This window comes from Amblyraja radiata, chromosome 46 (genome assembly GCF_010909765.2).
Source record: "Amblyraja radiata isolate CabotCenter1 chromosome 46, sAmbRad1.1.pri, whole genome shotgun sequence".
Lineage (NCBI taxonomy): Eukaryota > Metazoa > Chordata > Chondrichthyes > Rajiformes > Rajidae > Amblyraja > Amblyraja radiata.
In genome coordinates this window covers 2,370,259-2,383,776 of record NC_046001.1, presented here as the reverse complement: position 1 = coordinate 2,383,776, position 13,518 = coordinate 2,370,259, and the positions used below count along the sequence as shown (strand labels likewise).

General features: G+C 41.0%; 1 protein-coding gene across 5 annotated transcripts in view; it reads left to right on the top strand.

Annotated features, from left to right (window-relative positions):
* LOC116968826 (collagen alpha-1(II) chain) overlaps positions 1–13,518 on the top strand; it is a 75,488-nt gene that overhangs the window by 24,281 nt on the left and 37,689 nt on the right. For 4 of the 5 annotated variants that reach the window (XM_033015747.1, XM_033015745.1, XM_033015748.1 and 1 more), the window contains 10 exons: positions 710–754; positions 962–1,015; positions 1,818–1,862; positions 3,276–3,329; positions 7,525–7,623; positions 8,232–8,276; positions 9,249–9,347; positions 10,872–10,925; positions 11,395–11,502; positions 12,739–12,792. In XM_033015747.1, coding sequence (XP_032871638.1) covers positions 710–754; positions 962–1,015; positions 1,818–1,862; positions 3,276–3,329; positions 7,525–7,623; positions 8,232–8,276; positions 9,249–9,347; positions 10,872–10,925; positions 11,395–11,502; positions 12,739–12,792 — 657 coding nt within the window. The remainder of the gene's footprint in view (positions 1–709; positions 755–961; positions 1,016–1,817; positions 1,863–3,275; positions 3,330–7,524; positions 7,624–8,231; positions 8,277–9,248; positions 9,348–10,871; positions 10,926–11,394; positions 11,503–12,738; positions 12,793–13,518) is intronic. The other variant, XM_033015749.1, reaches the window with a different exon arrangement.

Here is a 13,518-nt window from a genome sequence, read left to right as displayed (position 1 = left end):
CAATGGAAGTACATAAAATGAAGCTCAGTCCTTTCATCTGGATGCTTTCAAGAGAGAGCTAGATAGTGCTCTTAAAGATAGCAGAGTCAGGGGGATATGGGGAGAAGGCAGGAACGGGGTACTGATTGGGGATGATCAGCCATGATCACAGTGAATGGCGGTGCGGGTTCAAAGGGCCGAATGGCCTACTCCTGCACCTATTGTCTATTGTCTATTGTCAAACCGACTATATTAATATCAGCAAATGCAAACTGGAAATCACTTTCAGATGAATGAACTAGACTAGGCTGAGTAATCTCCATTGCCAAAACTAATTATTCTGTAATATCTGACATAAATTATAAAACAATTGAGATTGGCTTTCAAGATTTGTGGAGAAATACAGCGAGTAAAGTTGGCATGTCTTGAGTGGAAAGAAGGAGTTTGTTTCAGAACAAGTCAGGAGAAGATGGAATGGGACTGGTTTTATTTCCAGGAGTTGTTTCAAGTGGGTAATGGTGAGAGGTTGTCTAGGTGGGTTGGGTTTCCTCTCTGATGAAAACCCTATTGGGAAGAAAGTAGATATCATGAATGGGGCAGTGCCCGTAATGTCAGGCATCCACTCTTGCAGTAGTGGGGAAAACATTTGTGAACAATGCTTAATTTTCCTGTTTATTAATTGCAATGTTCCCGCTGACTATGTTGAAAGTAACATTCTTTCTCCATGCAGGGTGAATCTGGTGCTGCAGGAGAGAATGGATCTCCAGGTCCCATGGTAAGTCTAGTTTTCCTTTTAACTCCAGCGATGCTTCTTTGATATATAAAACCACAAGATAACTATCTTTTAAGCATTATTATAATTGATTGTGATAACTCTAAATGGTAATTAATATTGCATAAATTGCATCAACATTAAATTAAGGTCACTTCTTTGACCAGCAGGAAGTTTTTGAGCTCAAAGACGATACTTTTTTCTTGACAGGGTCCACGTGGTCTTCCTGGTGAGAGGGGGCGTCCTGGATCACCTGGTTCAGCTGTAAGTACAACTAGATGAATAAAAGTGTTGAACACTAATGTCTATTGCACACAGCATACTTCTGTCAGAACATGCCACAGATTTCATATTCATACTGAATCATAGATCTAAATTTATTTTCAACATATTACCTTGTTTCGAAACCACAGCAGATCCAAGATAAGTTGGAATGGGAAAGAACAGGGGAGTAGGAATAAGGGTGAAGTTCAACAGTCAAAAGAGTCACGAGTGTTTTATTGTCATGTGTCCCAGCTAGAACAATGACATTCTTCCTTGCAGCAGCACAACACAGTATGTAAACATAGTACTCTGTAGACAATATAATAAATGAGTAAAAGTTCAGTGTATGTATACTGTATATATAAATACACACACACACACATACGTAAAACATACAAACAAACAATAACAGTGCAAAATGACAAAACCAATGACTCCCAAGTCCATGTAGTTCAGAGCTCATTTGGAGGTTGTAGTGTTTACATGTGTATGTCTCACAAGGGAAAGATGCTGACTGCGGCTGAGGCCAGTTAAATGGGAATGAGAGGAGAAATGTTTCAGAAAGACAGCACTGGCACTGAGGTAAATTGTGTGCAGTTTTATAATCACAATTTGACATAGCAAATATTGGAATATCTCTCAATTCATTCACGCTTTATATAAATAAATGCTGCATCTACTCCATACTTACACAATCAAACCTTGTGAATGTTACAGCTACTTTGGACTTCAAAGCATTTCATCAAGGTGTTCTTGCATTAACACGAATCAGTAATGTTGACCCAGCCTTTTTATTTTACAGGGAGCTCGTGGTAATGATGGTCTTCCTGGTCCAGCTGGTCCTCCCGTGAGTATCTCAAGTTAAATATGAGCATACGAGGTTGCGATTTGGAGCAAGAATTAGTAGGCCTCAAGCCTGCTCCACCTTTTAATAAGCTCATGGACTAACCTGACTTTAAACCTAAACTCCATATTCCTGCACTACTGTGGAATCTTTAACACACTTACTTACCAAGAATCTATCTACCTCCTCCTTAAAAACATTCAAAGATTCTGCTTCCAACGCCCTTTGAGAAAGGGAGTTCCAAAGGCCTTGGATCATCAAAAAGAATGAACATTGCCTCATCTCTATCTTAAATGACTATTCCTTTATTTTTAAGCAGTGACCCCAAGTTCTAGACTTTCCTGCAAGTGGAAATATCCTCCCCATAACTGACCAGCTGAGTTACTCCAGCATTTTGTGTCTGACTTGCCATCATCATCCTTCAGGATCTTAGATGCATCAATCAAGCCCCTTCTTTTAAGCTCCTGTAGATATATTTTATATCTATCAACTCCTCCAGTCAATCATTTAATTAAGGGCAAATACTGTTTTGTACTCGTGTCAACCTTTTTCTCAAATTTTTGTCCAAGCAATCTTGCCATCTTTGTTTAAGAAGGAACTGCAGATGCTGGAAAATCGAAGGTGGACAAAAATGCTGGAGAAACTCAGCGGGTGAGGCAGCATCTGAGATGCTGCCTCACCCGCTGAATTTCTCCAGCATTTTTGTCCACCTTCGATTATTGTTTTTATCATATAGGTGAAACTTCACATTGTTAATAATAAATTAATTTAAAACATTTTGATAATTTTCACACAGTTCGTACTAGAGGTTTTCTCAGGTCAGAAATTAATAGGTTAAATAAGGAAGATTAAATTAGCGTCCCCCACCTCCTGTTTCTTTAAATCGGAGCATAAAGGGCCTGTCCCACGAGCATGCGACTCCATGCGGCAAGCGCGACCTAACGTGGTCGCTTGAGCCGTACGGCCTCGCGGGGCCGGTCCAACTTCGATCACCGTATGGAGTTGTGCGGAGCTGGTCCCGACATCGCGCGGGGTTCCGGAAAACTGACCGTGTTCAAAAATTCCGCGCGGCAACGGCCTGCCGGCCCGCAGCCCCCTCGACGCCGTACGCACCGTCTTGACGGGCGTGCGCGGCGTCTTGACGCCGTACGCCACGAGCGAACTTCCCGCGGACTTCGCTCGAACTTCACGTCACTCACTCGACCTCCGCGCGGCCCCCGTTTCCGGTTTGGTCGCGCTTGCCGCATGCAGGTCGCCCTTTATAATCCACTGGTATTCAGTTACCTTTGAGTTGTTAAAGATCAAAATGAATCTTTCTGTGGTTGTTTCTTAGCATTGACTAAATCCTGTCAGATGATCATTTTTAGCTTCTGCTCTGTTCTGCTTTGTAATTATTTCTCATGTTTTTCCCTTCAGGGTCCAGTAGGTCCTGCTGGTGCTCCCGGTTTCCCAGGTGCTCCAGGTTCTAAGGTGAGTGGAAGCTTCAGGAGATAATCACTCAACCTATTTATTACAGCTGACACCCTGAACAGACGGCAGCACTAATGACATTCCTGTGAGAGCTGGGCTGAATATAAAAAGACGTAGGGGCCCCTTCTTTTCTCTGCACCCGCCCTCATTTTTTACAGTTCAGAACAGAGAAAGAATGAGGGAGAGAGAGAGAGGGAAAGAGAAAGAAAGAGAGAGAGAGAGACTTGGCAGGATAACCAGAGGGCAGGAATTCCAGGTTCCAAGAGCCACAAGCTGATTAAATAAAGCAAGCCTTTGAGCTGAGAACTGAATGCAGAGAACTTGAGGCCACGGGCAACATTCTTTCACCCGTTCATGACACTCAAGGGACAGGAAGGCACAGACTCGGAGATCTGCATTGACAAGTGAGATTTATTCCCATTCACCTGCAGGATAGGCATTTGGAAAACTTGACTGGACCTGGTTCAAGGTTTCAACCCCTATGTAGTTTGATGTGCGTACTCTGAAAGACTCAAAGTGCGGTTACACTTAAAGGCTGATCAAACACTCAAGCTTGAAACAAGATAGTTATCTTCCTATAGATAACTTGCCCATTATCTTTTAACCTGGGCCAGCGATCAAGGTCACATACACTTCATGTAACCTAAACAAAATCCCTAGTTTGCCTTTTTATTTGGCTTGTCTTTGGATAGCGCCATGCCTTAAAATATGTCAAACTAAAGTAGCAGTTATTTAAAATGCTCTTTAGAAATATTCCTCGTAAAATTTTCTACTGAGATTTAAATGATTGACGTATGTAAAGGACTTGGGTAAAGCTCAAAATAAATCTCCAGCAAAAAAAATGCTTTGGGTGTTTGAGGCACAAGTCAGAACATATTGTTAATGGACAAGTGAGTCGATTTCTTTTAGCATTCAATCTTTGGAAGATTAAAAAAGTTCATTGATTTTGGCTTAAAGTTCCTTATCTTACTGCATCCTTCAGAGGGACCTCTGCTCTCGATGGATATATAAGAAACCTTGATCGGTTTTACGCGCAGCTGGGTAGCCTGAGATTATAAAATGGAAGCAAATAATAGAATTTTAATTTGGTTGAGAGATACAGCGCGGAAACAGGCCCACCGGGTCCACGCCGACCAGCTATCCCCGCATATTAACACACACTAGGGACAATTTTTACATTTCCCAAGCCAATGAACCTACATACCTGTACGTCTTTGGAGTGTCTACTGAAATTTGAGATAAAGCAGATTTCAGTAGACAGAGGGGATACAATCGAGTGCCTTCCATCAACTGCCCCTTCCCATTCTGACACACAGTATAGTTAGAAAACGACACTATGAGTTGTCTCCGTTCACTTCCAACTGCTGAGATGATTCAGTGTTTATGTGGCAAGAAATGTTATTAAAGCAAAACAAAATGCTGCAACAGAGGAATGAAGGAGAGTGAAGCGAGAAAGTGAAAAAGTCTTGGATTTAAACCTTTGTCCAACTGTTTCAATACAAATTTCATTGCAAATGTTGGTTCTATTATATTGTTTAAATGTTGCTGTCAAAATGAGACAGCCAGTTTTAGCGTAGTGACCTTGCACTCAGATATCCCTCTCTTGCAATTCAAAGCATGTAAATGGAGGTTAGCTGCAGCAGTGCTATTTTCATTCAGTCTCCACAAAACCACGGGATGCGGCTTGTGCCGCCACTCTGGAATGTCCCCATCACAAACCTTTTCATCCATTGGCTCGACATCTCTCCATACAATCTGTCTGAGACTGTTCACAATCTTTCCGTAAAATTTGACCTCAAGATGATCTTTGGACCTTGTATCTGCACCATCACTAAATATCGCTTAGAACACCGAGACATCATTGGGCTCTGGTCCACCTCAGCGCAAACATTGTGAGCTCTTGACCTAACACTTCTCATACACTCCTGACTGCACTTCCTTGTTCCACCCTTTATAAACTTAAAATCAACCAACACTCCAACTTCTTGCCTGAATCCTAACTTGTTCAAAGTGCTGATCACCACCCATCATCGCCCTGTTTGTGTCCTATATTCGGCAATCTCTTTGCTCGAATACTGGATTTGATCCACGTAAATGATTTGTTAAATGACCTCCCACTTCATGTGATTCAATTTTCTGTCGACATCTGTTTTTTTGAACTACTGCCTTGTTTAATTCACCTGAGTGTTTATGTTGTATCTCCAACTGAAGCTTGACTAATACATCTCTTCATAAAGTTACCAGTCAGATCCCAATAACTGCGGCGTGTGCAATTCGGATGACATTTAAAAAACATGATTGCCCTTCACTGGCTGCGAGCTAACAGGCCATTAACTACCATCAACAAAATAACTTGAGTGTCAAAGATTTAAGTTATAAAGGAAGTTTAGGCAAGTCTGGACTGTTTTCTGTGGAAAAGAGACTTTCAAGGACCTAATCAAAGGGCTCATGATTATGAAAATCAAACAACACAAAGCTTTTAAAGAGAGTAGGACAATGGGTCGAAAGGCATTTAGGTGGAAATGATTTATGCTCAACTTTCCTGTTCCTGAAAATTCTTAATATTTTCCCAACAATATGTTCTAGCTCTATGTATATATTTAATAAACCCTGTGAAGCCACTGCCTAACTTAGCTGAAAAGTCCTTAAACTCCTGAAAATCCAAATGTACTTTCTTAAAGTGTTTGAGTTGAGAGTTTACCAATGATCAGGATTTTAAATACATTTTCTTTGAAACCTTTTTCCAAATCACTGGATATGCTCCATAGTAACGCCATTGAGCACAAGCCACACCCACATTGATGAATGCTTTCTATTTTATTATGATTGAATGCATGGCCTATACCAATACCACTGGGATCAGCTACCCCAAACACACTTGGCACACTTCATATTTGTACAACAGTGTATACACACTGGAGTTATTCCAGACCACAATTTACAGTGCAGCACCTCATCCAAATCACTGGATGTACTCTTAACCAAGACCACTGGGAATAACCTGACCCAAAATGTTCAGCCCACAACATACAAATACAACTTGACATGAGGATACACAATTCACTGCTGATACCCAGTATCCAAAACCATGAGATACATTTTTGGACATCTAGTGGGTATCATAGTATTAGTAGTCATGCCCTGTACCCATATCACCTTTCTAGCCAAATTCTCCAATCAATGAAACACTCTTATTACTGGGCATGGGTCAAAACAAATTATTAGACACAAGCTTAACTAGTGGATGTGATTTGTATCAGATTGAGTGTCTTTATTTCCAAGTGCATGTTTTTCACTCATGCTGCCAGTCATTTATTTATCCCTATAACCAGCATGGCGAGTTGTCATTGGTAATATGCTTCTGAAATATGAGTTCAAAGCTCACCAAGGAGCCTTGGGTTTAAATTCAAGTCATTATTTAACATTGGGAATTTTATGGAACAAAGCAAATAGCTAACCTCAAAACTACCAGATTGATGGAACAAAATAATCTGGTTCGCTTGTGTCCTTCAAGGTAGACATCTGCCATCCTTGCCCAAGTAGGCTTCGCTGTGCCTCCAGGCCTATCAATATGGTTGATTTAATGGCCTCCTCAGTTTCAGAGGCAATTAGCAATGGACAATAGTTGCCACCACTGCTAGCAATGTCCTCATTCTATGAATTAATTAGTAAAATAGATTATTATCATTACCCATATTCATTGGACATGGCCTGCACCATGACTTGTATCCAAACAACTGGTTGTGCAGATATGACTTTTGTGCCCATCATTGCCTGTGACTTTTACCTATGCCACCAAGCATGTTGTCAGCCATTTTTTAAGGCATCGAACATCATGGGAGTGGCTTCGTGTGCCAAATCAAAATCAAGGGATTGACAAGGGGGAGTAAAATTTTCCATTGGTAATTGTGTGGTAAATTATTATGATTTGATATTTATCAACTTTATTGATTTCAATATGGATCATTCTAACCTTAGCATAACTAGGTGCAGTAATCTGCAACTTTCCCATTATCTAAATCTTTCTTCATTAGCACCATAGAAGTACACATACTTGCTTGCCAGTAGCAAATGTCAGTATTACTTTAAGAATAATTGAATTTGTCATATTTTTGGATTATGGCAGAGAATGCCGCGCTGGTCTTAATATTGCTGGACATTGGCCTAACGCTTGTTTTCTGTTTATTCCACGCAGGGTGAAGCTGGTCCAACTGGTGCTCGTGGCCCTGAGGGTGCCCAGGGTTCAAGAGGAGAGTCAGGAACCCCAGGATCGCCAGGTCCCGCTGGTGCTCCAGTAAGTTATCAAATCGATTAATCAGACTTTATCATTTTTCACCAAATGCAAAAACATCGCACAGCACCTAAATATCTTTGTAGAAAGTTGTCAGTCACAGATTAAGCAACAAACAGCCTGACTTCATTTGTTGAATGCCTTGAGGCTACTTGGCTGTGACCAAATATCAAAATTTGATGGTCTGTCCTCATGGTAGGTCACTAGATTCTTCTCCACTCCAACTAAGAGAGACTGAGTTCAATACAGCATAGAAACTGAGCAAATCTATGCTTTCAAATATATCTGTAAAGTTCTTATCCTAAATAGTGTACACTAGAGTCAGAGAGTCATATAGCGTGGAAACAGGCCGATCGGCCCAACATGTCCACAACGACCAACATGTCCCATCTATACTATCCCCACTTGCCAACATTTGGCCCATATCCCTTTAAACCTGTCCGATCCATATAGGTTTACCAAAATATTAATCACAAATGTGCAACCGTATGCTTTCAAAAAAGTACAGTAACCGTCTGTGTCCATTATAAAATCTTATTTTTGTAAATATGCACGCTCTGTCTTGCTGTTTTAATATTAATGACTTGCATCTCCTCTGCGTGCCTTTGCAGGGCAATCCTGGTACTGATGGTATTCCTGGATCCAAAGGTTCAGCTGTAAGTACAACTCCAATATTTTCTCACTTCTACTTATTTTACAAGTGTACGTATTATTGTACATATTATACATAGTAAATCCATCTTCCTGAATTATCAAAAGCAGGTTTGAATTCTCGTATCTCGCCATCGTTGTCCCAAACTGATTTTAAAGTCTTTGGAGAATTCTCGGCCTGTGGAGCACTTAATAAGGAAAAACTCTTTTAATGCATAATAAATGTGTTTTTGACAACCGAATATTGATCTTTCCAGCATTACTTTCCAGTGCAGTCTTCTAAGTCTTTGGAGCAATATGAGATGAATATATTTACAGAGAATAATAGTCGGAGTAAACATGTACATGTTTTGCATGTACAGTACTTTAAAACAGCATTGCCTAGAACTGGACAATTTGGCAGTTGCTTGATGAGAGCAACATTTCTTTAAGTAATTGCTGTGCGACAAATCAATTGATTTGGCACAGGGTGATTTTCATCAATTCTGTGAAAATCATTTGATGTTACATGGTTTGTGAAATCATTTGAATTCAATCATGATATAATCATCCCAACTCGCCCACACCGACCAACATGTGCCATCTCCACTAGTCTCACCTGCCTGCATTTGGCCCATGTCCTTCCAAACCCATCCTATCCATGTACCTGTCTAAATGTTTTTTAAACTTTGCAATAGTCAGTGCCTCTATTACCTCCTCTGGCAGCTCGTTCCATACACCCACCACCCTTTGTGTGGGAAAGTTACCCCTCAGATTCCTGTTAAATCTTTTCCCCTTCACTTTAAACCTATGTCCTCTGATTCTCGATTCCCCTACTCTGGGCAAGAGACTCTGTGCATCTTAAAGCATGATCATGAATATGATGTCTACACTTGGTGCTTATTTGTTAAACATTGGTGTCGTTAAGTCCTTGTATCTTCTTACCAGTGCCCCATCCACCACTTGATGCTAACTTCTCTTGTTTCTGCTTCTCAAAGGGTGCTCCTGGCATTGCTGGCGCTCCCGGTTTCCCTGGTCCACGTGGGCCTCCCGGTCCGCAAGGTGCAACAGGCCCTCTTGGTCCCAAAGGTACACAAGTAAGTAAACATGTTCCCTTCTTCAAAATTCCCTAATGAAATAAAGCGAGTAGTTTTAACATGGAGTTAAAGTTTTTTCTCAATTGAAATCCTCTGGACCTTCACTACATCCAGTGACGTTTTCTGATCAGCTTCTCTGATCACTATGAACAGATGGCATTAAGTTCAACCAAGCTGTATAATAATAATGTCAATATACAACACCACACCACACCATAATCAAATGTCACCACTACAAACGAAACAACATGAAATGACTTACATATGCCTACGATGCCAAATTGGACTTTTACAAAGTACACCAAATTTCATTGTGTTCGGCTGTGCCAAAATCACACAATAAAAGATAAATGTCACCACACAAAATTATATCAAACTGCATCATTACAAAACCACAAAACACTTTATTATATCCTCTATATGAAATAACACACCAGACTGCAGCATGCTAAATTTTTATTAAATTACCCGTTATTAAACTGCACTGATATTTGTAATGTTAAACTGTATCAAATTGTAGCACATCAAAATTTGACTATTATTGTCAAACGACACCAAACCGTGAGGACAGTTCACATGAAGGATCTTTGACCAGACATGTTAAGTCTATTTCTCTTTCCACAGATGCTGCCTTGCTTTTATGGGGGGAGGGGGGGTGGGGGGGTTGGAGTTCCACCATCTACAGTTGTATTTACATTTACATTCACTGCATAATGCCTCACTAAACTTTCATTGGCAACCCCTGCCCTTCACAAGGGTCATTAATAGGATACTGCTCTATGGAGAAGTCACCAGAGGTGTGCTATTGGAATCTATTACACTATGAAGCACTTGGCCTTGATCACGTCACGATGGCCAGCTTTCAAATGGATGCCAGTCCCTTCTTTGCAGAAGGAGAATGGTGAACTCGTAAACATTTATAATTTAAAAGGTCATTTTTCTCACTGTATAGAGGCTGGAAAAATACTGCATTCTCTTGCTTGCTTTTACTATAGAGTGAGCATTAGTGCTATCACTAGGCCCTTTAAACATATTAATACCACAAGATGACTTGTGGGTGTGCAGTTCGTTTGTACAATGCTTGTGTTTCGCTCCCTTGCAATACCCTTCCACCAGAGCCAGACTTATCATCCAGGTTTGTGAGCCTCCAAATGCTGCCTTCAAGAAGAAGGATCTCGACCCGCAACGTCACCCATTCCTTCTCTCCAGAGATGCTGCCTGTCCCGCTGAGTTACTCCAGCTTTTTGTGTCTATCCAAGTTTAGAAGAGTTGAATATAGAATATTTAGTTTTCCTGAACTTTTTCCAAGTAAATAAAGCGAACATTTCTCACAGCTGGCATTGCACTGAATTGAAAAATCACTCTTGGGACATCTTTTAGTTGGCCATGTCTTTAATGCGAGCAGCAAGTCTATCAAAGGCCACTGTTTGTGACCACCACTAATCTATACCATATTGACCTACTGCTGCTACATGAGTGCTCCCAGTCCCCAACTGTTAACCTTACCTTTGTCTTGTTTGATAGGGTGACCCTGGAGCGACAGGATTCAAGGGAGAAACTGGCCCGAAAGGAGAGATTGTAAGTATTCAAATTATTTTTGTTTTTCAGTTCAGCTTTCAAAAACACTCTTTTTAGTGCAAATAATAAATGCTAGCCGAAATACCAGGGGACACAAGTTAAAAATGAATAATTTATGGGGAGGTCAGGTGGAAATTTGTACAGAGAGTAATCAAATTATGGAAACGCCACAGGTTTTGAACCAGGTTGAAGAGATGAGCAAATATATTCTTAAACATCGGGAAAGGTTGAGGAGGTTAGTTTGTATCAAGAATATCTACTAACTTTGTCCAGTTTCCAAACAAATCTTCTAATATGAAGCATACAGCACTAGTAATAATACTATTAATAATAGCAAAAGTTTCAAATTCTAATTTAGGTATTTTATTTACAATTGCTACAACTGTAATTAGAATTAGCCAAATGGAATAAATAGAACATGCTTACTCTATCATTGCATCTAATATTTCTTTCCTGGTGCTTCCTACAGGGTCCTGTTGGTCCCCAAGGTGCTCCTGGGCCTGCTGGTGAAGAAGGCAAGAGAGGTCCTCGTGGTGAGCCTGGTGCTGCTGGTCCAAATGGTCCCCCTGGCGAGAGAGTGAGTTTCCTAAATCTCTAATTCCCAAATCAGACTCCCACTCATTCATGTCGAAACACAAAAGTCTTGAAATTCACATTTCAGCGTTTTAACTTTCTCTCTCAGAGGCATGTAAAATTTGCACTGGCTTGTCAAAGCTCACAAGGAGGTTCTGAGGGTAAGGGCCTGAAGCCTCTTCATCCCTTGGAGCCAGCCCACTTTACCTCATGGGGCGTCACAGGTTTGGAAAGTCAGCTCATTTTTCCCACCACATTTGGAACCTGACATTTGCCCAAGTCCAGAATGATCCAGTCCATTGACTGGGTTGAAAATTGCAAAGCTCAAAAAGAAAAAATATTCCTCCTCATCTTTGTCTTAAATGGAAGATCCCCCAACCGTGACATTTAGTTTAGTTTAGAGATACAGCGTGGAAACAGGCCCTTCGGCGAGTCCGCGCCGACCATCGATCCCCGCGCACGAACACTATCCTACACACACTAGGGACAATTTACAATTTGACCAAAGCCGATTAACCTACAGACCTGTACGTCTTTGGAGTGTGGGTGGAAACCGGAGCTCCCGGAGAAAACCCACGCAGGACATGGGGAGAACATAGAAACATAGACAATAGGTGCAGGAGTAGGCCATTCGGCCCTTCGAGCCTGCACCGCCATTCAATATGATCATGGCTGATCATCCAACTCAGTATCCTGTACCTGCCTTCTCTCCATACCCCCTGATCCCTTTAGCCACAAGGGCCACATCTAACTCCCTCATAAACATAGCCAATGAACTGGCCTCAACTACCTTCTGTGGCAGAGAATTCCACAGATTCACCACTCTCTGTGTAAAAAATGATTTCCTCATCTCGGTCCTAAAAGTCTTCCCACTTATCCTTAAACTGTGACCCCTAGTTCTGGACTTCCCCAACATCGGGAATAATCTTCCTGCATCTAGCCTGTCCAACCCCTTAAGAATTTTGTAAGTTCCTATAAGAACGCACAAACTCCGTACAGACACCAGTCAGGATCAAACCCGGGTCTCTGGCGCTGTACGGCAGCAAATCTACCGCTGTGCCTTCCTGCTGCCCTTATTCTGCTGCCAGGGGAAACATCATTAAGGCATCTGCACTGTCAAACTCCAGCAGAATGTTAAATGAGTTACAACAAAAGCGTGAATCAATAAGATGAATGCAATTTTATTAGTACTGTAATGAGGCTTTAGTAATCTCATCAATTCTTTTGTTTCCATCACCAGGGTGCTCCTGGTAACCGTGGTTTCCCAGGTCAGGATGGTCTTGCTGGTCCAAAGGTAGGTACCATTGCTCATAATAGTCACTAATGTTGCCTATAAAACCAAGTACAAATAACTGTTCAATTACATGATTGAAACACACATAAAAGTTAGTTCCTTGATGTAAAAGGTTCTTGGGGAACAAAAACCTCTCATGGAGTCCCATCTCCAACTGGTACTGAAGTTGAATCCCTTTAAGACAACATTTTAATTGATAATGACGATATTCCATTGTTAACTCCAAATTCTGTAAACTAATTTGACCCCAGACCTTGCCTTTGTCGAGAGATAGGTGAAATTGTCACAGGAGCAGTTATTATTCACTGGAAAATTCCTGTGTAGATTCCAAGTGATAGTTGCTAACTGGAGTTAAATACGAGTCATTTTTGCTTTTATATTAGACTTGGTCATGCCAGCCCCACCATGGCTGAAAGAGTGGAGACGGCATCAGGTTTATAAAGAAGTAGTGGCTAGCTGATGCAATTTTAAACTGGAATTTTATATCCCAGTAGGTTATTGAAGAAGGGAAATATGCAGAGAGCAAGTAGTTTGAAGCGCTGCTAATGAATGAGGACACATTTTAGTTCAACTTCATTTTAACATGCTAGAGATAAGGAAGTAAAGAAAAACTTCCGTTTATGTACAGAGATTTTCATAAACTAGGGATATCCCAATGTACTTATGCGGACAATTTGTAGGTCAATGCATGAGGAAATAAGGAGGAAATGGGGGATAAGTTATGGT